This window comes from Macrobrachium rosenbergii, chromosome 22 (genome assembly GCF_040412425.1).
Source record: "Macrobrachium rosenbergii isolate ZJJX-2024 chromosome 22, ASM4041242v1, whole genome shotgun sequence".
Taxonomy (NCBI): domain Eukaryota; kingdom Metazoa; phylum Arthropoda; class Malacostraca; order Decapoda; family Palaemonidae; genus Macrobrachium; species Macrobrachium rosenbergii.
Window position 1 is genome coordinate 15,972,830 of NC_089762.1, and position 26,505 is coordinate 15,999,334.

Sequence of the window (26,505 nt, forward strand, 5' to 3'; positions counted from 1 at the left end):
CTTCAAAGTCTGTTGCAGAAACTTAAGCTCATGCACAGCCTACCAGGAGGTTTGAAAATGTAATTTGGCAGAAATTGCTTGCTGTTGCATATGTGTGATCCATCGATTGGCTCTTTATCCCTTCTGCAGTTTCTAACCCAATTAAGGTAGCGTTCCCACTCTTTGTTCTTGTCAGGAATCCTTAAACACAAAATTAACAAAAGTCAGTCCTGACTCTCACATGTCACATATTATTAACAACAGGCTTCTTACACTGACCTGCAAACATTTTTAAGGCATATCTGAACCTACGAGGCTACTCACAGGTCTTATAAGAGAAATTATTTATTTAATTACAGTACACATGTAATTACACTGCATTAATTCATATTTATACAGTTGTGATTTAGGAGAGAGTACACTGTAAGTAATGTGCAGAACCAGGTCAAAGCATCTGACCCATGACAAAGAAGCTATTTGTACAGCTTCAAGTGCAATTATTACCAGAAGGTACATATATATAAAACTATGTAACATGTCACAGTCATACTGACCTGTAATTCAACATACTTATTTACATTGTACAGTCAACGTTAGGCTAGCCTGTAAGAAAAACTTAAGACTTTCATGGCTAGCCAAGACTTGAGCTTTATTTCATAGTCTGTGGAGAGGGACAGATAGAAAAATCAGCATTCCTGAAGGTTACGCCAAATTAGGCTACCTTTGCTCTGGTTAGGCTATGGTTGGCTACCCTTGGTTATTTCATGATCAACCCTGGTAGACTAGCTAGCTGGTAAAGTTTTATATATACTTACCAAGTAATTACATAACTATAGTTTCTACTTTAAACGGCAGCTTAAGAATTCAAAATTCGTGGTAGCGCTCTTTTGTTTTGGTGCAGGTAAGTGCCCTGCCCACTTTCGGGAAAGAATAGGTACAATGTAGCTAAAGAGCTCAGTTTGTTTATGCTCTATGTCCATGTGTGGGGAGGAGGGATGGGCTCTGTTCATGTGATTACTTGGTAAGTATGTATATATATATATATATATATATATATTTTATTATAAAAATATATATATTTTATTATAAAAAATGTCATTTTTATATAAGACACTTACCAAGTAATTACATAGCTGAATCCCACATTGACAGGAGGTGGGAAGAATGGATATGTGCTACTCCAAAAACATTATAAAGAAATGCATTTGAAATAGAAAGGAAAAGCTGGCATTGTGATAATGTTTGTTGTAACCTTACCTGGGGAGAGAGCAAGAGCAGGAAGATACTGACTCTTGGACGTTGCTCATCTCGACCCATAGGGACATGACCGGTAGTGTCAGGATTGTCTCTACTTCAGTGGGAGCTTTATGGTCAGGGAGTGCTTCTATGATTGGACAAAGCTTAAACACAACAAATGCCCTTGCCCTGGGGGAAAAAATAGACATCGACTAACACACCACCATAAAATTATATTACTTGTACACCACTTAAAGAACGGTACTCCATCCATACTAAACAAAGATGTATCCCCAGCTTCCCAAAAACTCAACAACCTTAATCAAGGGTAGGAGACAGAGAAATAGGAGGATCACTCCTACCCCTTATTTCCTAGTGCCACGCCAGCTGCAGAGAAGAGACCCAGTGTACTGTAGTCCTCGAACACAGTTTCAACGTCACTTAGATAAAAGTTGGCGAAGACCAAGAGACACTTCCAATAGTCGGCTGGATTATGGTAGCTAGAGAGAGATTGCTTTAAAAAGCCAACAAAGTGGCTACTACCCATACTTCATGCTGCTTTTACCTTTAACAACAGTAAATTATTCTCCTGAATTCCCAAGTGAGACTCTAGAATAATGTCTCTCAAAAAGAAAGAAATATTATTCTTGGAGAGAGGACGTAAAGGGTTCTTGACAGAACACCAGAGGTTATGAGAATCCCCTCTGATATTCTTGGGTCCCTCGATGTAAAATCTTAATGATCTCACTGGGCATAATACTCTCTCTTGTTCTGACGGTCCTACGAGTTCTGCAAGACTCTGGACCAAAAAAGAATGAGGCCGAGGGTTAGACAGGTACTCATTTTTGGCTAAGAAGCCTAAGATACATAAGCAAATAGCTGTCTCTTGCGAAAAAGCAACTTGCTCGCCCAGGGCTTATAACTCGCTGACTTTTTTCGCTGTGGCTAAAGCGATTACAAAGTGTCTTTCTAGACAGATCCCTAAAGGAGGACATCTGCATAGGTTCAAATGGTGGGCCTGACAACCAATGTAGGACTATGTCTACATTCCAAGACACTGGCTGCTAAGACTTCCGTTTCCTGGTGTGAGAAGACTTGACTAAGTCAGATATGTCCAGGTCCGAAGAAATGTTCACACCTATGTGCTTGAATACTGAGTTCAGCACGGATCTGTAACCCTTTATCGTAGATGTCGAAAGGCCTCTCAAAGATCCTGGGTAAAGTAAAAATTCAGCTAGTTGGGCTACAGAGGTAGAAGAAGACAAGATACTATGTTCTTTACCCCATCTCCTAAAAACTGCCCATTTGGCCTGGTAGTGCTTTGAAGAGTCATGTCTACATTCTGCGACAGCATTTGCAACTTTTCTTGAAAATCCTTTTGCTCTAACAAACATCCTGACAGTTTAAAGCCTGTCAGAGCAAGAATGGACGAACCTTGATGATATCTATTGTAGTGAGGTTGTCTGAGAAGATCTTTCCTCTGTGGGAGGAACCACAGAAAATCTGACAGAAGTTCCAGAAGGTCTGGAAACCACTCCTTTTGAGGCCTAAAGAGAGCTACTAGGATCATCGATGCGTGATGAGAAGTCTTAAATTTGTTGATCAGTCCAGACTGAACGGAGGGAAGGCATACATTTCTAGGTGTGACAAATCCTGAAGTATCACCTCCATTGCCCAAGTCTGAGGGTCCGGCGCCAGGGAGCAATACAGGGGGAGGCGATGGTTCCTGGATGTTGCAAACAAGTCTATCGACAGTGTTCCCCACCATTTCACAGGTTGGTGCACACCTGTGGATTCAGAGACCATTCCATGGGTAGAACCTGTTTGCAACAGCTCAATTCATCTGCTAATATGCTTAACTTGCCCTGAACACAGTGGGTGAGAATCTGTGTATTGTTGTTGTGCGCCCAAAGAAAGAGATCCTTGGCTAACTCGGACAGTGACAGAGAGTGAGTGCCTCTTTGGTTTCAAATATAAGCCAGAGCCGTAATGTTGTCGGAATGAACTGCAATCACTGAGTCTCTAGTTACTGAGGCAAAATGTTGAAGAGACAGGCAAATCGCTTTCAACTCCTACATATTTATGTGCAGTTTCCTCTCTTGAAGGGACCACTTCCCGGACACTTCTAATCGTCCTAGTGTCACTCCCAAACCTAGGTCTGGTGTGTCAGAGAACAATGAGAGGTTCGGGTTTGGGTGAGATAGGAACTTCCATGAGTGGAACCTTCCTTCTACGAGTCACCACTGAAGATCTTCTTTTATTTCCTGTGTAATGGGGAATATGAAGGAATCTGAAAGAATCTTCTTGTTCCAACTGGCCTTCAGAAAGAACTGGAAAGACCTCGCATGCAGTATCCCCAAACGAACGAACATCTCTATGGAGGAAAGAGTCTGTAGCAGGCTCATTCAGTCACTGGCTGAGCAGGTCTGAAGACTCAGAAAATGACGGACTTCTTTGGGTGCACGATAGTATTCTCTTCTCTAATGGAAAAACCTGAAAAACCCAAGTCTATCTTCATCCCCAAACAGACTATCATCTGAGAAGGGACTCGTTGGGACTTTTCCTGCCCAACTCCTGAGCTAACTGAAGGGTTCTGAGAGGGTTCTCCATGCACTTCTTCTGGGATGATGAACATAGGAGCCAGTCATCCAGATATAGACAAACTTTCACGCCCATTAACCCTCGTGAAGACTTGAGGGGCTGTTGACAACCTGAAGCATAGGGCCTGAATTCGGAAAACTTTGTCCTGAGAGCGAATCTCAGGAATTTCCCAGGATCCCAGTGTACTATTGGGGTATGAAAGTAAGCATCTCTCATGTCTATCGAGACCATCCAACCTTCTTGGGAAATTGCAGCAAGTACTGAGCTGTTCGTCTGCATCCTGAACTTCGTGGTTTGGGGAAGACGTTCACACCACTTACATCCAGGACCGGCCTCCAATCCCCAGAGGTTTTGGGGACTACAAAGAGGCGATTGCAAAACCCCTCTGATGACAAGTCTTCTACCTCTTCTACAGCTCTCTTGTACTGAGTGCACCTTTAAGGTGACAGGCACAGGCGACAAAGTGTACTCTCTTTGAAGGGAATCGCATATCATTCCTTGAGAACCCATAGTACCCATGGTTCTATCGATCTGGCCTCCCACTGTCTCCAGAAGTGTGGGAGTCTGGCGCCCAAAAGTAGACAGAGGACCAAAGTCTCACTTGCTAGAGACTGGTCTAAAAGAGGACTTCTTGCTGATAGGGTGAACTGATCTGGGATTTGTGCATGGGCGCAAGGAAGCTCTTTCTCTGTTACCTCGAAAGGGCCGTGGCCGGAGAGGAAAGAGAGGCCAAGGATTAAATGAAACAGCAGATGTTCGGTTAGATGTCATCATTCGCTTGAATGACTGTGCAAGCAAGTCGTGAGTAGCCTTTTGCAATTCCATAGCTCCCGCTCTAATGTCGTTCAAGGAAAAAGGCTGGTACTTTACAGATGAGCAAAAAGAAGAGCAGATCTTTGGGACGGTGTCACTCCTTTAGTGGTGAAAGAACACCACATGTCTCTTTTCTTCACTATACATGACAAAAAAAGAGCAGCTAACTACTGTGTCCCATCTCGAATTGCCTTGTCTGCACACAACAGGACTCCGAGCCATTCTGCATGTACGAATATAGCAGAAACTCCCAAGGAAGAAGCTTCCCCGGTTGTATAGAATACATAGCTCTTTTTGGAAAACCGAGATACAGCTTTGCCCAACTCTCTCTTCTCAGACAGCCAAGAATCGATCCCCATCAATGCTTTCTTGGATGAAATAGAGAGGGCCATCTCCGGGAGTCTAGTGATACTCAAGGATTGACGTAACAAGAATGCTGATCCTGGGGAAGAAGGGGTCACGGTGGAGAAATATGTCGGGAAGCAGAACAGAAAATAATTCAATAATGAGGCATAAGCTGATGAAGGCTGTTCTGGTTCAGGTTCTTCCTCTGCTGAAGATACAGCGGGAAGCGCCAAATCCTGCTGTAGTTCTTCTGGTTTCAAAGACGAGGGTTCTTCAACAGTTGGTGAATGGGAAGCAAAGAAGAGTCTTCGGGTGCTGATGTACTTGCAGACTTCACACAATCAGCGACAGGACAAGAGAATCCTACCTTGGGGATGTGTGACACAGAAGGCACCAAAACAGGTTGACCTGCAGCAATAGGGATGTCTGAATCTGGGGTCTCAGACTCTTATCCCAATGCTGGAGAGCTGAGAGCCAACGGGATTTCTGGAGCTAGAGTGCAAACTGAACCTTATGAGCCACTGGGAGCTCAGAACCAATTGGAGAGGGAGATCCCAAAGTGCACTTATGAGCCCATTGGCACTTTGGAGCCAATTGGCGCTTAGGAGCCAATGGGTGCTTATGAGCCAATGGGCGCTTACAAGCCAATGGGCGCTTATGAGCCAATGGGCACGGAGCTGTCTGTCATCCCAACAGCTGCAAGATGGATCTTGATCCTTATGGAGCTTCCGAGGTACCGCTGGATGCATGTCTGCAACATGCCTCTTCAAAGGCCTAGACGACTCCTGAAAATGTCGAACGTGTCCTTTGGGTTCGGAATCCGAACCACAGGAAGATTAGGTGTGATCCAATTGGACACCTTTCGAGCGTTTAGTTGCCAAAACCTGGGAAATAGCAACAGGTTAGGGTGAGGAAGCAACTACTCATGGGCAAACCCCACTGACCTCCCTTGGACTTACAGTTTGCCTCCTCCCAGGTGTAGGGGTCTGACAGGGACCAAATTTCGGAGATCCATAAGACTCCTTTCCAGTGGCTGTCTGTCAATACCTGGGACCAGCAACAGGCTTGGCTGAGGAAGCAACTAGGCCTACTCTTGGGCAAACCCCACCGACCTCCCTTGGACTTACGGTTTGCCTCCTTCCAGCTGCCGGGGGAGTTTGGCAGGGACCTCCATCTAGGAGCATCGGTGGGACGAGTAGCCACCCCCTCCACAACACTAACCCAGGTGCAGGCACTAGCACTTGCACCGACACTTGCACTATGATCCTATCTGAGCAACAGTACTTACTAAAGTGTCAAATTTCTCATCCATCCGAGCTTCGAAACTGGCAATGGCACTAGGTTCAGAGGGAAGGGAGCCAGGTAATGGAGTAGTAGGGAGAGCGAGAGAAGTAGGAATCGGGGAACGAGAAGTCAAAGGTGTAGAAAAAGCCGGTTTAGGAGTAAAAGACACAGAAGCTCTAGCCTCGGCTCTATCAGCCACTTTCCTAAGCCTAGCTTTCTCTAATTTATCCAAATGATTGGTCAACACTTTCCATTTACTTACAGCCCAATCCTTACATTCCTCGCAAGTCAAGTCGGAGGAACATACTTGTCCACAGCAGTGAAGAAAAACAGAATGTTCATTCATATTTAAAAGAAGTCAACCTAGTATTACAGCCTTTGCTGCAATGCCAGTTACTAGTCACACCCATGTCTGACAAAATAGTCCAAAAAATTGAAAAAAAGGCTAAGCTAAGCTAAGCTAAGCTATGAAAATATAGCTCGGAGGCCATCAAATGAAAGAATACAACACCAAATCCTTCGATAGACAACCAAACCATCCAGAGAAGCTACTCCTGAATTAACAAAACACAGCAGCTGAATGACTGATGTTCGGGCATCAACGGCAGAAACGAACTGAGCTCTTTAGCTACGTTGTACCTATTCTTCCCCAAAAGTGGGTGGGGCACTTACTTGCAACAAAATAAAAGAGCGCTACCGTGAATTTTCAGTTCTTAAGCTGCCGTTTAAAGTGGAAACTGTAGCTATGTAATTACTTGGTAGGTGTCATATATAAAAGTAAAATTTTTATGAATGAAAATATGTCACTTGTGAAATGTGATCCCCTGTTCTTTTGTGAACCTGTTTCTGTATGTAACACAGTTGATGGCCCAGCACTGGGTGCCAGAGTTGCTCTGTTGCTGCTGGTCTGTGCAGTTGCTGATGCTGCCATTTCTGGGAATCAACAGACAGCAATGGCGCCCTACTTGCATGCGACCGTCACGTGACTCTCCATTCTCTCCCTCTAAATCTATGCATTTGAACCCCACATGAAGGCAAAAGAAACATTTCTAGACACTCCTTCCTCTGTTACCTATACTCATGAAAGAAGAAAACACTCTGGAGGAGGAAGGAATGTAGAATTTAGGCTAAAGGCCTAGCACTGGGACCTATGCGGACATTCAGCGCTGAAATGGATATTGACATTAAAAAGGCTTGAAAGGTGTAACAGGAGGAAAACCTTGCAGTTGCACTTTGAAACAACGGTTAGGAGAGGGTGGATACCAAGATGGAAGAAAGAGAATAAGAATGGAGGTACGGTAAAAGGAATGAAAGGGGTTGCAGCAAAGAACCTTCCGTACAGCAATGCCTTCAGTGCACCACATGAGGTATGCTGATAGCACTGCTCCCTATGGAAAAAAAAAAAAAACTCTGAACTCCATGGGTGGATATTTTCAAATAGTAATGAAAAGCACAAGCTGGGCAAAGCAGCACCTCATCTGTATCTACAAGTCAGAGCTCCACTCTGTGTCGATGCCATTTGCCCTTTGGTTTAGCAGTCCTCTCCCCACAATCAGCAGCTGGTGAAGGGGAATGCTGCCCTTAACATCCTCCTCACTTCTTTTCTGACTGCCCTTCCTGGGGTGGGGATAGATGAAAGAGCCCCCTTTCTAGCAAGACAGAAGTAGTCTGGGGACCTTGTTGGGGAGCAGAAGAAGGCTGGGATTACTACTGCCCTGAAGAGGGGCCAAAATTGACTCAGCGCCAACACATCCCAAGAGCTGGGACAACACAGCGCATTTTCTGCTCAAGGCTATACTGGTCCACAGGTTAGCTGTCTGATGGGCTAGATAAGTACTGTACACTAATTGCCTTACCTTCAGCCACAACTAGTCTCCTGAACAAGACATCTGCTTCCCAAGTTCCCATGTACTGAAACTGAACTGTGCAAAAGGATGCCAAGTTTGCCATGGTGAATGACAAAATGCCAAGTCAGGATATTGCTTGGAAAGCTTCCTTGGTGGTGCTCCGTAGCAGATGCCTTCATAGGAAATAAGAGTCTCTCCCTAATTGAAAGCAGTCCAGAGAGAGACTAGAGAACAGCTGCATAACTGCAGGGCCAACCTGTATGGTTGGAATGGCATTGTCCAAGGATGTGTCACACTTCTTCTAATGGTTCAGAGGCAGAGGAAGGAACTTACAACATCAGCTAGACCTTAATGAATGCTCCTGCCCAGAACCCTGAGAATTCACTTGGCCCAAGACCCTGCTAGCAAGCTGTGATCGAGGCAACTCAATCGAAAGTCTGGGTTCCCACTAAAGCCTTTTGATTGTGAACAAGGCATCTGTGGAAGCAGCCAAAGTTTATTCCTTGAGGCCATTCTGCAGCCTGAAAGAAGCCCCACACCTTTATTCCTTGGAGCAGGCCATTCTGCTCCCAAAGTAAAGAGCCTAAGAGACCTTGTTCCTGAAAGGACCACCACACCTCAGGTATATGCATGTCCTGGAGCAAGGGACCCCTGAGTCCCTCCAGTACTTGACCATCCCAAAGTGCACCCTCTGTAGGAGAGGGAGGCCCACCAGAGACTCCAGAGGATTGTTCAACCACTTGAGCATGTGACTGGTCAGGCCCTAAGACTGAGCCTGGCACATACTCTCCAGTGGAAGAGCTCGGAACAGAGTTTTGCAATCTCTTGACTGTAAAAGCCTCATGAGCAATCTGCCCCTTTGAGAAGCACCATGAATCCACAATAGCAGTGAACAAAGCACTACTAGTTATCCTTTTGCACTCTACTGATTGATAAAGCAAAGTCATTGATTGTAAAAGCTTTATTGGCAGTAGTCTGTCCCTTCAAGAAGCATCATGAATCCAAAACAACGTCTAGGTGACTACACCATATGGGTTCTGTTACTATCCCTGCACTCCTTGCTAGAGGTGCACCACACCAGTAGCACTGGCAAGGGTAGCATTTATGCAAAGCCTTGCTAGCAATGTGCACTGCACTGGCAAGCAGTGGCACTGGTGATGTCACTAGCACCAGTACGCACAGATCCTGTGGGGACCAAGGAAAGATGTACCAGTTGCACTTTTGCACAAAGTGCCAGGTGCTGCAGTGTGCAAAGCACCACCAGCATGTGCCCCATCAGTCTTCTCCCCAGTGGAAGACTGACTGCTCGAAGCCATACAAGACTTCTTGTAAGGCTTTCTTCCTCCTCCGCTTAGTAGCTTTGGAAAAACAAGGTGAGGAGAGGAAGGAATCATAAGATGAAGCTGAAGGTGAAGAGGATGACGGTGACTTTTTTCTGCAACTCTGGGACACATCACTGAAAATGTGTGCGGGTTTACAGATGCATAAGAGCAGCCAGAGAGCCTGATGACATTGTAACCATCGAAGTCATCTCTGTAGACATGGTTACAGGAGCCACCCTTGTGGAGAGGTGGCCATGCAAGGCATATTTGCTAGGCTTCCCCAAAAAAACCACGGAAGACGACCACAACTAAAGTTTCTGTCTCTTAGGCTATGCACCTGAAAAGGAAGTTGGGTTAATGGGGCACTTCCCCCCTTCCAGAGAGAGAGAGAGAGAGAGAGAGAGAGAGAGAGAGAGAGAGAGAGAGAGAGAGAGAGAGAGAGCGCGCCCAAGGAAACTTCACCCTCCAAATGGAAGGAAGCCTTGAGAGAGATCTTACAGGAAAAACACAAAGTGTGAAAGTCAATATGCCTCAAAGATAGGAATTTGCCACAGGGTTGTTTTCCCTGGACAAAGTCTCAATAAGTTTATTGGTTTCTTCCTTTAGAAGAAACAGGTTCATTTGACTGACAGGTTTGATTCATAATAACACACAGTAAAATACCAAAAGAAAAGGAATACTCAAATTTATTCAATAAGTCTGAATGGTAGAATCAGACATAGAAAGGGGAGACATCTGTACTTGACAGCAGCCGGAAGCTGAGTGGAGTGCAGGCTGATGGGTGGGTGGGTGGGTGGGGCTTTCCCCACCTGTTGGTAGGCTGGTCCTTATCAATAAGTTTGAATGGCTGTTTTCAGCTCGCGCTTGAAGCAAAATCCTATGTAAAGAAAGGTTTGTGCGTATGTAAGAACAAAATTACCTTTAACAACCTACATATGATTAGGCTAGTACATATCAGTCTCTGGAAAAATACTAATCCCTAGAAACCAGTTTCCTGTACACAATGAATCCACTGACCTTTTTAATTTAGACATTAGGCTCCGGATGAACCCCCCCAATATGGCAAAAATGCATTAAGACTGTTTTGTTGAAAGTAAACCGTCACATTGAACATTGCTGTCAAAAGTGCACCCAATTCTGAAACATTAGCCTACCCTAGCTTTCCGCCTCCTCCATAACGATTAGCCTACAAACGTGGGAAACATAAAAAGGGGTGTTTCCAGCAACATATAAAAATCGTATAAAACAACTACTGCACTGTCCATGAAGCTGGCGAGAACTCATTTCCAATAGCCTACGGTAGGCTAGGCTACTTTTATCAGGCTATTAAGTTTTGAGGCATTATCCTACTGTGCAACACAGAGTTTCTTTTGCCTCATAAACGGAATTTCTCGTACGTAAACCTTAATTCGAAGTACTAATGATCAAATCTTCTTACCATTGTTATTTTGCTGCAGAAGCAACGATTAATGCAAGTAGTTTTTACGCAAGTCGTATGTTTGCAACAGACGTCAACAAGTGAAGTGAATTTGATAAATACCAACTTATCGTTCTAGGGTATTGGCAGTTAGTCAGTGACTCTCTTTAAAGGCTTGACTGCATGTTGTGTATAAACTTTCGGGATGACATCAGACTACTACCAAAATCATTATAATTTTGGTAAACAATCAACACTGACAACAAATTCTCAAAACACGCCTTCAACTGTACTCAGAAGCTGGAGCAAATCTTGCATGTAATATCAAGACCTAGGAATTTCAGTAAATATGTTCTTAAACGAATTCATCTTAAGTGAACAGCTAAACTCATTTACTAATAAAACCTACAGTAATTTACTAGTAAAACAAGAGTAGGACATTTAATACAATCATATTTTTCAACAGCGTTTGTCTGGTCACAACATTTGTGATTTAATTGTAAATTACGTGTAGAAAGGATTTGCTTCACCAGAGGGTTGTCTTGGTACCGTTCCATTCATTACTCATTCCATACATACGCTAACATGCTACCGTCAGTAGCTATAGACTTAAGAATAATATAAAGTGTATATCTAAATAATAACATAATTTTATCAAAGCACTATGATACTTCCAATTATTTGTTGCATTGGTCATGTCGTAAATGTATTTACCAACTTACTGTTCTTAAAAAACTGTACTGCGGAGAAAATTCAGTTCCATATGTAACATTTTAAGACCATATGTAATAAAACACTCATAATATAACTAGTAAAAGCTAGTATTTGTTTCTCTGTTTCGTGAATTATTAACAAATACACACAAAAAAGGAATATCCTGGGTTGAAATGAAACTCAGTTTGTCGGAACGCTTCTTATTTGTATGCTGCACCTGCTAGGGTAGACGTCGTCGAAAATCTTCTTCCCTCTTCAGTAGTGAAAGAGACTTTCTCTGGTGAAGTATCGATTAGGTGGCTTGCCAGGATTCTCAAGTTCAGGCGTGTAAAGATGGATTCTATCGAGGAGAATATTGGGTTACTACTTCAGGGCAAAGATATAGAAGAGTCCCAGGAATTTTGCGACTTTACTCTCGAAGATCAGAACGAAGTGACAGGTGAGTAAAGAGATGGTGCAGTGTATTGACATGAAAGGAAGGGTCATAGGCTATGTGGGTTTTCGCAATCAGCATGGTCACATTCATGTAATTTTAAAAAGAATATATCATTAAATTCTCTGAAGGTGAAATTTGATTATTGCCATTTTCGATGAAGACATTTTCTGTCAGTAACACGAATCTGACAATATGCCAATGGATGAGAAAGTGCCCCAAGTTGCTTTGGTTAAGGTACCCTTTCAAGAAGCTAGAACAGCCTTGCTTGTATTTACTTTTTTAACTCCCATAAAAAGATTTTTATATCTCTTTTAATTTTTTCGTATTCATTATGAAAATAACGATAGTAAAACATATAGGTACCAATGTAAAGCGAAAATAAATGGGTACCTATGTAAAGTGAAAATAAATCACTGAGAGAAGTATAGTCAACATTATTATCAATAACCTGTGCGATTTGTTGGAAATCTATTATTCAGCATCATTTATATATAGCTACTGATAAATGTATGCTTACACCCACACAAAAATACAGTGTATATATATACTGTATATATATTATATATATATATATATATATATATATATATATATATATATATATATATATATATATATATATATATATATATATATATATATATATATATATATATATATATGTATAAATATATATATGTGTGTGTGTACACTATTTGTGTCTGGGTGTAAGCATATTCACATGATATATATATATATATATATATATATATATATATATATATATATATATATATATATATAGAGAGAGAGAGAGAGAGAGAGAGAGAGAGAGAGAGAGAGAGAGAGAGAGAGAGAGAGAGAGAGAGAGAGAGAGAGAGGCTACTACAAACAGATAGATATATATATATATATTTGGTGAGAGAGAGAGAGAGAGAGAGAGAGAGAGCTTACTTGGAAACTTATAATCAAGTGCAAATGTAATACATAGTTTCTGGTGGTTTTTTATTTGATCTCAACAAATTTGACAATTACAGTGGTTAACCTGTAGCACCCCTTCCTAACTCTAACAGTAAAGGGGAACCACAGTGGGGAGGCAGATGGGTAAATACAAAAACTAGTTAATTACAAGGAGGAATCCAAACCTTGCCTTTTTAACCTAACAAGACCAAGGATACCAGGAACCTGACTAAGCCCCATGCCTCCCTGGACCCTCCACCTAACCTGACCAAGGAAGCTATAAATCATTTGCTGAAACACAGGGATATATCCCTATCTTATCCTTCTTACCCAGACTTAACATAGAGCACATGGCCCTTCCCCCTGAGTGCTTCATCCTGGCCACTCAGCGCCCCCTCACTTAATCTGTTGTAGGGTGACGTAAATTATAAAGAAATATTCACTGCCTTACATACTTGGTTTTCTGGTGTAGACCCTCCAACATTAATGTTAGACTGAAGGGGGTGTGTGTGTGTTGTTTCTGATGGTGATAAATGTCAAATTTGTCGGAATCATTGAAAGAGCTACCAGAAAAACCTTTACAATTTCCCAATATAGCTTTTCTGATAGTTTGTAATGTGATTGGGACTAATCAATGATTAGCTTATTACAACCTCCAATAATATCTTTGGACAGGGGAAGGTAAATTAGCAAGCTTTTACGAAACTTTCAGTGCAAGCTAGAAACTGGTTGAAAGTTAGTAACAAGATTGTTAATCAGATGGTTAACAGGTGGGGATAGGGGGTGAATGGAGGAATATCCCTCACTCATTGATTGTTGCCTTTTACTTTTCTTTTGGCTGCTGTAAGGAAGGGCTGCTGCACTTCACTTACTGACTGGTTGAATTCCTTGGTTGGATGAGTTATTCCTCATTTCTACCAATTGTGTGGTTATTTTTTTTTATTGCTGGTCTCTTTGTATTTTTTGATGGATAAAAAACAAGAGTTACATTGCTGTATGGGACGTGATTGCCCACATGGGAGGTTCATGTTGCCCAAGGTGACAGACCCTCGTAAGGCATGTGCTTCTTGCAGGGAGAGGGCTTGTTTAAGGATTTCCCCTTGCAAGTAATTTATTATGGGACTCACCTCATTTGATTAGGATTGGGAAGAGGATGAAGTGTTCACTGACTTCTTCAGGGGAAAATACTCGCCCACTGACACCACTGAATCCATGTAGCTTTTTCCTCCCCTCGATGTAGGACTACCTTGATGTGGTGAGGGGGCTCTTGAACCTCAGAATTTGTTCCTGGGATTGAGTTCAAGAGTCTCATATATACAGTAAACCCCCCGTATTCGTGGTCTCACGATTCGTGGACCCACCTATTCGCGGATTTCTCTGTGAAATGTATATACACATTATTCGCGGAAAATTCGCCCATTCGCTGTATTTTTCACAGAAAAATATTTACTAATTACCGTATTTTTGTATCATTTTCATGACTAAATGCACTTTTTGTGGTAAAGCTATTAAAATACTCAGGTGTAGGCATTTTTAGAGAATTAATTTTTGTTTGAACTATCAAAATAGGCAGTTCTAAGTGTTTTTAGAGGGGTTTTAAGCATTCGCGGATTTTAGCTATTCGCAGGGGGTTTAGTAATCATCCCCCACGAATACAGGGGGTTTACTGTAATTATATATTTTTTTTGATTAATTTTTGTGGAATTTTCCACTTTTAGTAAAATTTATTGGACCTGATAAATAGGAAGAGATATAGTTGGGATTGGGTTTATATCTGAAGCTAAATAGTGGGAACTGTGGAACGACCATCAACTGCCCAATAATGTTCGGACCTGAGAGACATCAGGTTGATATCTCAAAGGCGGAACTATTCTTTAGGGCTGGACCATGGGTTCCTGGGGGTCTGGTTCTGGGGATAGGACTCTTGGCATTCTAACCAGTTTGCCCATAACATGATTAGGGTGGGGATGATTGTATTCTTGTAATACCCTCAGTCCTAGCAAGCGGGTTAGGCTTACACTTGGGTCGCTTTAATCATGTTGTGCCATCCTCTGTGGGGGACATTTCTGATCATAAGGTTCCTTACTATAATTATGGATAAAACAGCAAACACCACTATTAGCATCAGCTTGAACAGTGATAAAACTGGGGAGACAGTTTTTTTTATAGTACCAAAATTCATCAACACATTTCAGATTGTCAGTTTCTTTAACTCTATTTGAGACAACTTAAATTTCTCAATTGTTTGTGAATAATTCTTATATGGCACATGTTTATTGAAGGTGTATTTTGTGAAAACATGAGGTTCGTAGTACAATTAATTGGGGATAATTACTTGACAGGATGTTGTAAAAGATTTAACATTCTTAACTTTACCTCTGTAGTTATGTTGTGACGTTTAACCTTAGCCACAACATTATCTTTAGAAAACACAAAAACCTCATCATCTATAAGCAAAGCTTCAAACTTACTATCATAATTAGTTGTACAAATATCCTGTTCTTGGTTTTGATTTAACACAATCTCTTGAATACATGGATATGCATTAGTACCTTTATATACATTATCAAAATTACATATATACTCTTGTTCTTTTAACAAAACACACTCTTGAAACTTTTGTTCTTCAAAGAATGACAACAACAAAGTGTGTTCTTCTAATGCAGAATGTTTGATTGTTCCCTTATGAATGACAGGTTGGTTATTAACCAACATGGGAAATGGATACAATGTGATTAAGGTGTTTGTGATCCTAGTATTGAAAGGTACAATCAATATAATCTGATTAAAAAGTACTTTGACACTTATTAAATTGTAATACATGAATTCATCTTCTATCAATGGCTGCAAGTGTTTTGTCATGATACAAAACTTAATTATATCATCAAGTTCTTTAGGAGTTATTAATATACACAATTAACTCTGTCTGCTTTGCAGATTATATCTTTGGGTTTCAACCTTATCTACACCAATTTCATGTCTTATGTTATCTGTATCTTCAGAGGACCATGGATCTGTTTTTACTACTTTTATATGATTCCAGTGAACTACTTTTTCCTTGAGATCACTTTCATTGATTACTCTATATTTAATTTTAGTACTTCTACAACTCTCTATGGTCCATTGAATTTGGGAGATACCTTTACATTTGGCCCTTCTAGAACATGATTTTGTACATAAATTTGAGTACCTACTTTAATGTCTGGTTTAATGGTACCTTTATTATAATATTTGGCATGAGTATTATGACCATCTTTTAATTTTTCCCTTGTTTTCATGATTGTCTTGTAAGTCATCTGGTCTTACATGCAATATAGTCATCATAGTTATAAGTAAGTCTGGGTGGTGTTGCATCATCTAATAATGTGTTAGGCATTCTTTTCTGATAACCATATAGCAATAAGCGTGGGGATTCTCCTATTGTCTCGTTTACAGTACTGTATTATTCAATGTGAATTGTACATCTTCTAATGCTAAGTCCCAATCTTCTGTCCATGGGCTCACTAAAGTTTTCAGGATATCCTTTATTTTACGATTAGTTCGTTCCACTGCTCCATTAGAATTTGGTTTATAAGCTGTTATTTGACATTTATTTATTTATTGCATAAAATTCACATATTTTCTTTAAAAGATCACTAGTAAATTCAGCAGCATTGTCCGAAAGAAGAACATGTGGACATGTCTGTCTTTTGATAATTCTAGATTTAAGAGCTTCTGCAACTGTCACTGCATCCCTGTTTCTTACTGGTACTATTTCTACATATCTAGTTAAATAATCTAAGAAGACTAATATTTGTCTATTTCCTCTAACAGTGGTTGGGAATGGACCTAAAAAGTCCATAGTGATCACTTGAAAAGGGTTGAATTCTGATTGATATTTTTCAAGTGGAGCTTTAAGATTTACGTTACCTTTGTTTCTATTACAAACTACACAGTTCTGTTCAAAGTTTTTGGCATCTTCACTACAATGTGTCCAAAAATAATTTCTTGTTATTATTTTACTTGTCTTTTTAATTCCTGGATGTCCTGCTAACTTATATGAGTGTGTTAGTTCTAAAACTTCTCTGATTAGTGCTTTTGGGATGTATAGACGAGAACAACCATTCTTCTCAGGATTCAAAATCAGGTTTTAAAGATTCATCTGTCATTAACTGTCCTACTATCTATCTGATTTTTGCATCATTTTCTTGTTGTATTTTCACTCTTTCTAGATCTAAATCTACTACCTGACAACCAAAACAAAAGGTATTAATAGTAATGCATTTTTCTGTTTCTTCTTGAGATCTGGATAATGCATCTGCAAAGGTGTTAAATTTCCCTGGAATATATCTGAATTCTGGGGCAAATTCTAATACACTAATGAACCATCTATTGAACTTCATATTGTTGGTAAAGGCTCTCTTTTTAAATAAGACACCAATGGGTTTGTGATCAGTAAGCACATTAACCTTATGACCTAAGAGTATGTCTAAATTTCTTTAAACCCCAATATAAAGCTAAACATTCTCTTTCTGTGGTACTGTAGTTTCTTTCTGTTGGACTTAAAACTGTACTAGCATTATATACTGCTCTCATTCTAGTTTTTGCCTTTTGCAACAATACAGCTCCTAGTCCTGTACTTGAGGCATCACAAGCTAAGTGGAAGTCTTTGGAAAAATCTGGATAAACTAGAACAGGGTTCCTGGTCATTTTGCTCTTTAGTGTTTGAAAGGCTTATTCTTGTTCATCCTTCCTTTCATAATTAATATCCTTTTTTGTAAGTTCTGTTAAAGGTTTGGCTATAGTAGCAAAACCCTTTATAAAAGGTCTATAATATCTATAATAACCTACCATACCTAGGAGCCTTCTTAATGCTTTCAAATTAGTGGGAGCTGGGTAATCAACTATTGCCTTTATTTTACCTGCCTGCATGCGTAGTCCATCTTCACTAATTACATGACACAAGTACTCTAAGGATTTCATCAGGAATTGACATTTCTTTAATTTTATTTTTAGTCCTGCAATTCTTAATCTCTCTAGGACCATTTCTAATGTTCTGAGGTGACTTTCTAAGTCTTTGCTAAAAATGATTACATCGTCTAAGTATACTGCAACATTCTCAGTGTCCCCTAGAATTTGTAGCATTAATCTGACAAATGTTAATGGGGCTGATGTTAGTCCAAATGGCATTACAGTACTTCAAACTGTAAATGTTCTTTATGTGTGCTGAAGGCTGTGAATGGTTTTGATTCTTTATCTAGAGGTACTTGCCAATATCCACTAAGCAAATCTAAGGATGAAAATATTTTGGCCCCTCCTAATTGAGCTTAACATGTCTTGGATTACTGGCATCGGCATTCTATCTGGAATTGTGTTGGAATTTAACTTCCTGTAATCTATTACCAGTCTTCAACTACCGTCTTTCTTTGGAACAAGTAACAATGGTGTATTATATGGAGATTTAGAAAGAATTACTACTCCTTCTTTCATTACGTCTATCAGCTTGTCAACTATGGGTCTCTGGCTTATTGGTAATCTGTAATTAGGAATAAAAAATGGCTTGGCTCTATCATCTAACAAAATTCTATGTGTAGAACATTTGTTCTTCCTAGTTTATCTCCTTCTATAGCTATTACATTTCTGTATTTTTCTAACACCTAAATTAACTTGTGTCTATTTTCTGGAAAATCTGTTTCTTTTACTTCAGAACTTATTTGAGATTTTTGGCCAGTTATAGAGAAAAATGCTTTTTCTTCTATGGTTAGTAAAGGATTGTTAATGGGAATTCCTATGCAAAAGACAATACCTGCATATAAGGTTAGTCTGTTGTCTGAATAGTTTTGTACATAAACTTCACAATTACCACCATTCATATGGACGAGCGAGTTATCCATTCTGACAAAATCTGGTAATTCTTCATTCAATAATAGAATATCCTTACCCCATACATCCTCTTTTGATCTCAAATATATCTTTGTTAAACATTTTGGATACAAAGTTACTGCTCTGTTGAGTATAAATTGTACTTTATTATCATCAGCTGTGCTAACACAACATATTTCTTCTTTTTGTGTCTGAAAAATAAAGTTCTGAATCTCCAGTGGTTTCTTCTGTTACTTCTATTATACTACTGTTTAGTTCGAATCTATTTAATTTATTTATAAGTAATACATCATTTAGTATTTTTCCTTCATAATTCATTACTACATTGCTGCAATCACAAGTACAGAAGCCTTGGTTTTCGTGAGTTTCAGTGTTTTGGTGATCACCATTATTCATATCTGAGTAATATTGATATTAGAGTATATATCATCTATATGTGTATTGTTGAGATGTGCACTTCTCAACAATTCTGTATTCTGGGATCGTGTGAATTCCTCTTTTCTATCTATTTTCATTTCATCTTCCTTGCTATTGTTACTTATCTGTCTTTCGTGTATGCTCATTTCACTTGTCGAAACTGTCTCAGACAAACTGATCAGATTTGGGTGAAACTTTTCTTCGTCAAGCGTAAAACATACGCTCTTCTGACTCTCTTGTTTCAGGCTAATCTTGCCTTCACTACAATCTAATATCATTCCACATCTCATTGAGTTAAATGAAAATAATACTTGTGTGGAAAAAAATTTGTCTTCTAAAGTAGGAAATTTTCAATAAATTTGTGATAATATATCAATTTCTAGGTTCACATTCCCTAGACTTTTAATCAGTTTCCCTGATACTCCTACTGTTACTTTATTTTGACTCTGAATCTGAGTTTTTGCATTGCCTAAATATCTAGTTAAAGTTATTTTATCAATTATATTTACAGTGCTACCTGAATCAATGAGTACTGTGCATGTCTTTCCATTTATTGGAATTTTTACTATAGGCAGATCCTTTCTATTTATTCTTTCCTCTTTTATGGAAAATATTACTTCTTTGTTGTGTAAATAGGAAAATGCGGATGAACCTTCATTTCCCATTGTAACTTTTTCTTCTTTTTTTCTATCTCCTTTAAGTGGTTCACTTTCTTTTCTCTATAGAGGGGTTAATTGTCACTGGTTAGATGCTTTACTTATTTTCGGGCGACTGTTACTTATCTCTACAGTTTCTTTATTGGTTTCCTTATTATTGAACCAACAGTACTTGGTTAAATGCCCGATCTTTTTGCAAACTGAACAGATTTTAGGCTTTCTGCATTCATTAGCTGAATGATTTGTATACCCGCAGTTTTCATATGTTACTTTTAGTTTAGCCCCTTGAGCTGCATAATTCTCTGCTTTTGAATTATTCATGTTTGGATATTGACTAGTATGATATCTCATGGGTGGACCGTGGAATTGGCCATTCCTTGATGCATTCTGTCATCCCATCTGGTTTGGATTCCACTTTCTTCAAGTATTTTGTGCATAGTTCCTTTGAAAGGAAGTTTGTCTGTTCTCTACCTGTCCTGAGTAATTCTTATACATGTTATTTCCTCTATATGACTCATTGGTATTTCTGCCTTTTCTTTCATTTAGTGTTTCTGTTACCCCTAAAAATTCCTTAGAAAAATCTGTTTCTTTCTTCTGAATTTCTTGTCTCAAGACTATTAAAGCAGTAAGGCTATCACTTTTAGAATCAGTTTTTACTTTCTTGAAAGCCTTCTTTTCTTTTTCTCCAAGTGCGTTGTACATGGTTCCAAATGACAAGTAATTTAACACATGTCTTAAACTGACTAAATCAGTTTCTGTATCACCATAATCATTCTTACCTCCTATGGTAATGTTTGTTTTTCTTAAGTCTTGTATCACTTTGTGTGTTGCTTCTTCAATATCTGTGTGAAGATTTACTACTGATCCCCCATCATATGATGATTGAGAAACTTATTTATATTATATAAGGCATCACTTTGACTCACTGGTTCCCAGATTGATAAGCAGATTCTTTTAAACTTGGCATATGTTGTTATGTTGTTGAATCTAATTGAATTCAAAGTTCTGTGTGCATCACCCTTTTTTGAACTTACCAGAAGCAAGGCTTCGTTTATTTTTGTTCTTACGTCTGTTATTCTATTTGTGGAGATACAACTGTCTGCGTCCACTAACCACTGGTTCACAGAGTATGATTCTAATCTACTTTTATCAGGATTTGAACTCTCCTCCACTCTTCCACAGAATCGTGTGGCTTGCGTAAAGATCACTGCTTGCGGCATATTTCTAAATTGAAATGTATTAATAGGGTTAGTATTACTGTTATTGCTACTTGTGTTAGTATTTCCTTGAGTTAACAATATTGGTGATGTTAGCACTGGAATTCAACTTTGTCTATCTGCATTACACTGGTATTCAAAAATCATATGAAATTCTATATCCAAAATACACAACAGTAATAAAAAATGCATCATAAAAATCATAGTATGTAAAAAAAATTCCTATCTATCAAACACAAAAAAAAAAAAAAAAATAAAAAAATGTTTGAGAGAGAGAACCATAAATGTAGTGTACCTTTGAGAGAGATTACTAAAAAAAAAAAAAAATACACACACTGGTAAGAAGACTAAAGGTCCCTACAAGATAGGACCACGTGGTAGGGCATGGCTCTCTGAAGGAGATGTCTCTCTCTCTCGCATCCAGTAGTAGTCCCAGGTGTGCCTGCCAGCTGTCCTCTCTTAATCTGGGCTTAGGATTCTGAAAGCGAAGCGAAGTCTCGCACAGTCATATGTTCAAGAGGAGAAAGTTGAAGGGGATATAAATTAAAAGTTAGATTAAAGGCAGTGCCCAAAATGTACTTTGCATTTTCAAGTTTTAAATGAAGCATTTGATGGCTGGGATTCTTGGGAAGTTATATATATATATATATATATATATATATATATATATATATATATATATATATATATATATATATAGTATCTATCTATAATATACATATATTTTACATATGCCCTTCCTTGTCATACACATATACATACAGTGAACAGTGCCCAAAATAGCTAAAATCTACTTAAAACCCTCTAAAAACACTTAGAACTGCCCATTTTGATAGTTTTTGTAAAAATGCTTCAAGTATTTTAAATCACAAAAAGTGCATTTAGTCATGAAAATTATATGAAAATACAGTAATTAGTGAATATCTTGAAAAATACCGGAAGTTATAATAATATAGATATGTTCTACAGAGAAACCCGCGTATGAGTCCGCGATATTGTGAGAACGCAAAATATTTACTGTATATATATATATATATATATATATATATATATATATATATATATGTATATATATATATATAATATATATATATATATATATATATATCTATATATATATATATATAATATACATACATATATATATATATACATACATATATATATATATATATATATATATATATATATATATATATATATATATATATATAAGTGAATGTTTGTATATACATAGAAATCTGAAGCCAGACCCAGACAAAATTTTGCACACAGCCTATATGTCTGGGGTTTATAACTCAAAATCAAAACACTACCCCATGACAGACATACAAACACAGATAAAACAAGTGAAATTTTCGTTTTTTACGTAACCTTTTCCTTCAGTTTTCTGAGTTTAACTAGTTTAAATTATTTTTCACCTGAAGTTTCACCTTTCTTCTGGCGCTGCCAATATGATTATAACCCTATAACATTAATTTATCAGACTCATAACTTATGATAATAATTTTATAATTAAATTGTTTATTACTGCCCATTTTGATAATTTCTTTCCATAGTAAGCATAGCCGAGTTCGCACAAGAAAAACCTCTCTAAAATCTCTCTCACTCTCTCTCTCTCTCTAGGCATCACTCAAACACTTTGGAGCAAAATCTATATCTATAATATTTTATTATCAACAAAATTTATGATGCAAAAAGTCATGTTAATTTAATTATCATGAAAAAACACTTAATACTGAAGATAAGATTCTTTTCAAGTTGCTTGTAATGATTACCTGGATGATAATGAAAAATTCTGGTTTAAAACTTTACAGGAATGTAGACCATTACACTTAAATCTTTTCCGAAAGGCACTTGTAGGGTAAATGTATTAGATACAAGTAAGGTTTAAATTAAGAAATGGCAACTACTGCACTTTGAGTAATTCGAAGTGCTCACAGCTTACACAATACATCAGTTCGTACCTTTTGCTGATGTATCATACTCAGTAAGGAATAGTATTCCCATCATTTAGGAAAATAAAATTATTGTTTATGCTTATATATTAGAATGATATATATTCATTTCTATCTTTTATCAACCTGTATTTATTCAAAACAATAAATAACCGATTGCCCAACATTCCTCCAAAGAAGAGACGGAGAGGTCCTCATTTTTCCGTCATCAAACAGGTACCACAGACCCGTCCATCAAAATGACTTCCAGCTGCTCCATTACTGCCTTTCAACCATGCTGCTGTTGCCTTCATAGCTGAGAGTTGCCCAGAACCTCTCAGATTGCCACATACACTGTCAAGCACCCCATGACAGACGTCAACTCACCACAAAAAAAAAAAAAAAAAAAAAAAAACACGAGGACAGGCGAAACAAGGAACAACCAGAATGGGATTGTTCTACAAAAATAACCATTATACCTCACAATATATATATATATATATATATATATATATATATATATATATATATATATATATATATATATATATATATATATATATATATATATATATAATGTGTGTGTCTGTTGGTAGGCATTTTGTACTTTTTGCAAAGGTATCTTTGGTATTTCAAAGCAAAGTTCCCAAGTCAGTCGAGCATATTTTTCAAACATCATCAGATTTAATCATATTCAATATTTACAGAATATAATTCATTTCCAGTCACACTGTTTCATTATAAAAAAAATTATTTCAGAAGTTCCACATTTCAGTGCATCAAAAGACATTAGATATATAAAACTTCCAAACTTAGGAAACCCTAGCTGTGAAATACTTTTGAAAAACCTTTGCAAAATAGCAAGTAATTCCCACCCACAGATACAATTTTGGTTTGTTTTTACTAATAAATTTACAATTCAATTAAATTAATTGATCTCACTAATCAATAATATTCACTATGGAGGTGGAAAATGATGGTAGAATACCCCATTTTTGGATGGCTTACATATAATAACAGGTTTATATATATATATATATATGTATATATATATTATATTATATTATATATATATATATATATATATATATATATATATATATATATATATATATATATATATAAAATTTAAACACATTACTAGTGAATTTCCAAAAAATGGGGTATTTTTATATATCTAATGTCTTTTTTGTTGATGAGACATTGAAATGTAAATAACTTGTGAAAAACAATTTTTCTGTGGGTAATGAAATAATTTGATTGGTTTTGAATTGGAACAAAAGTAATTCTGTAAATTTTATATATCTAATCTCATTGAAATGTGGGACTTGTGAAACGATTTTTTTTATAATGAAATAATGTGATTGGAAATGAATTGGAACAAAAGTAATTGTGTAAATATTGAATCTCCTGATCAAATCTGATGAAGTTTGAAAAAAATATGCTCGACTGACTTGGGAAACTTCGCTTTGAAATACCAAAGATACCTTCGCAAAAAGGTAAGAAATGCCTACCGACAGACACAGTTTGTTTGTTTTGCTAATAAATTTACAATTGGCTCTTACTTAGCAAGAGGGAACCACTGCCTGATGGCTTATCTTCATGTGTTGTTTATCAGCAAACTTGTCCTGACTGTAATACTTGGTAGTAGCAACCGTTGCTTGCATCACAGAATTTCTGAGCACATGGGGAGGAGCATCAGAACGGGGCTTCCACTAACAAAACCATCACACTCAGCTGTTAGAGATCAGATCACTCTCACCAGCAAGACCATAGGTCACACATCAAGACTTCAAAATCCTCTTTAGATCAATGGACAAACTGGACCTTCTCATTACAGAATCTCTTTGCATTAGAAGAATGAAACCGGAACTTAACGGAACTGTACTGCCTATTCAGCTGTTCATTAAATAGCATCATACATACTTCAAATGTTACAGGCATTTTGCTGTTGTCCAGTTTCCTTTTCCTTATATTTTTTACCGCCATTACTCCGGTACAACTGTGCTAACTGCTCATCTGGATGGAGGGGCTTATTTACTTTTTGTTTAGTGCCCTTTAATGTGTGTGTGTGTGTGTGTGTATACACACACACACACATATATATATATATATATATATATATATATATATATATATATATATATATATATATATATATATATATATATATATATACAGACACATATACATACACCTAGAGCATTAATATATATATATATATATATATATATATATATATATATACACACACATACATACAGACACATACATACACCTAGCGAGCATCAATATATACAGTATATATATATATATATATATATACATATATATACATATATATATACTGTATATATCATATATATATAGTATATATATATATATATATATATATATATATATATATATATATAATGAGGCGATTGATGCATTATGTGCTCTATGTGTCATATAAGGTTATGAATGGGCTCTGACGTTGCTCAATTGTTTGATCTTTTCATTCCATGAATCACTAGTCACCAGTGGTTGCACGCGTTCGATGCAATGATAGTTATCTTGTTTTTCTCAAAATAAATCCTTTTATCGAAGTGCTTCTTTAAAACAATGTGTGAGTGCACTCGTCTACACATTTTGTCACTCGTAATGTAGACGTTTGCTCACGCCAAGATTTGCCACCTCTTAGAAAACTCTGTTACTCTTTTCATGGTTTTCTGGCCTGATTTCGGAGCCAAGGGAATATGCTGATACATCTGTATGATTAGGTGAGAAAGCAGCCTGGCCTTTCTACTTGTATATATTTCTTTTCGCCTGTTCGGAGATTCTGCGGTTTCGATTTTCGACTTCAGCGTTCAGAATGATTTCTTTCTGTCTTGTCTTTCGTGATCTGAGAAGACAGTTATATGCAGCCATGTAAAACTGCCACACCATCTGGTAAGTGAGCTAAGCATGCTCGTGCGTAGACACATGAAGAAGGTAGTCAGTCTCCTTTATTCTTATCGTATTAGATTATTCAACTTAACCGTTATATGCTTTGCTAAACTCACTGATTACGGTTAAATTTTTTTTTTTTTTGTTTTATTTACCGCCGCCTACTAAAATCAAGTTTCTCAGTATTTTTCCTATTTTTCAGAGGATGATGGTAAGAATGATAACCGTTTTTAGACCCTTTTTAGTTATGTCAGACAAACCACTTAATACAGTTGATTGTTCATCAGATCTCACCACAGCGTATGTTAATGAAGATTCAAGATGACCTACACGACTTCATTTTTTTGTCACCGATGCAGTTATCGATGTAATCATATCGGACAGATGTGGAGGCCAAAGATTAATTTCAGTTCTCTCTCTCTCTCTCTCTCTCTCTCTCTCTCTTGAAATACCGTGAACAATGAATGAAAGTTCATTCTCATCAGCAAGTAACGAACCTACGCGTTTCTTGAATAAACCAAGCCCCACCTCAAAAAATAAAAACAGTAAAAACAG

The 26,505-nt window shown here is 37.8% G+C and overlaps 1 protein-coding gene across 4 annotated transcripts in view; it reads left to right on the forward strand.

Moving 5' to 3' along the window:
- The first annotated feature begins 11,745 nt into the window (after nt 1-11,745).
- The window catches only part of LOC136850601 (8-oxo-dGDP phosphatase NUDT18), a 64,645-nt gene continuing 49,885 nt past the window's right edge, over nt 11,746-26,505 (forward strand). For all 4 annotated transcript variants that reach the window (XR_010856664.1, XR_010856665.1, XM_067124281.1 and 1 more), the window contains exon 1: nt 11,746-11,997. Coding sequence is in view for 2 of the 4 variants with exons in the window: in XM_067124281.1 (XP_066980382.1) it covers nt 11,892-11,997 (106 nt within the window). In the remaining 2 variants the exon portion in view is untranslated. The remainder of the gene's footprint in view (nt 11,998-26,505) is intronic.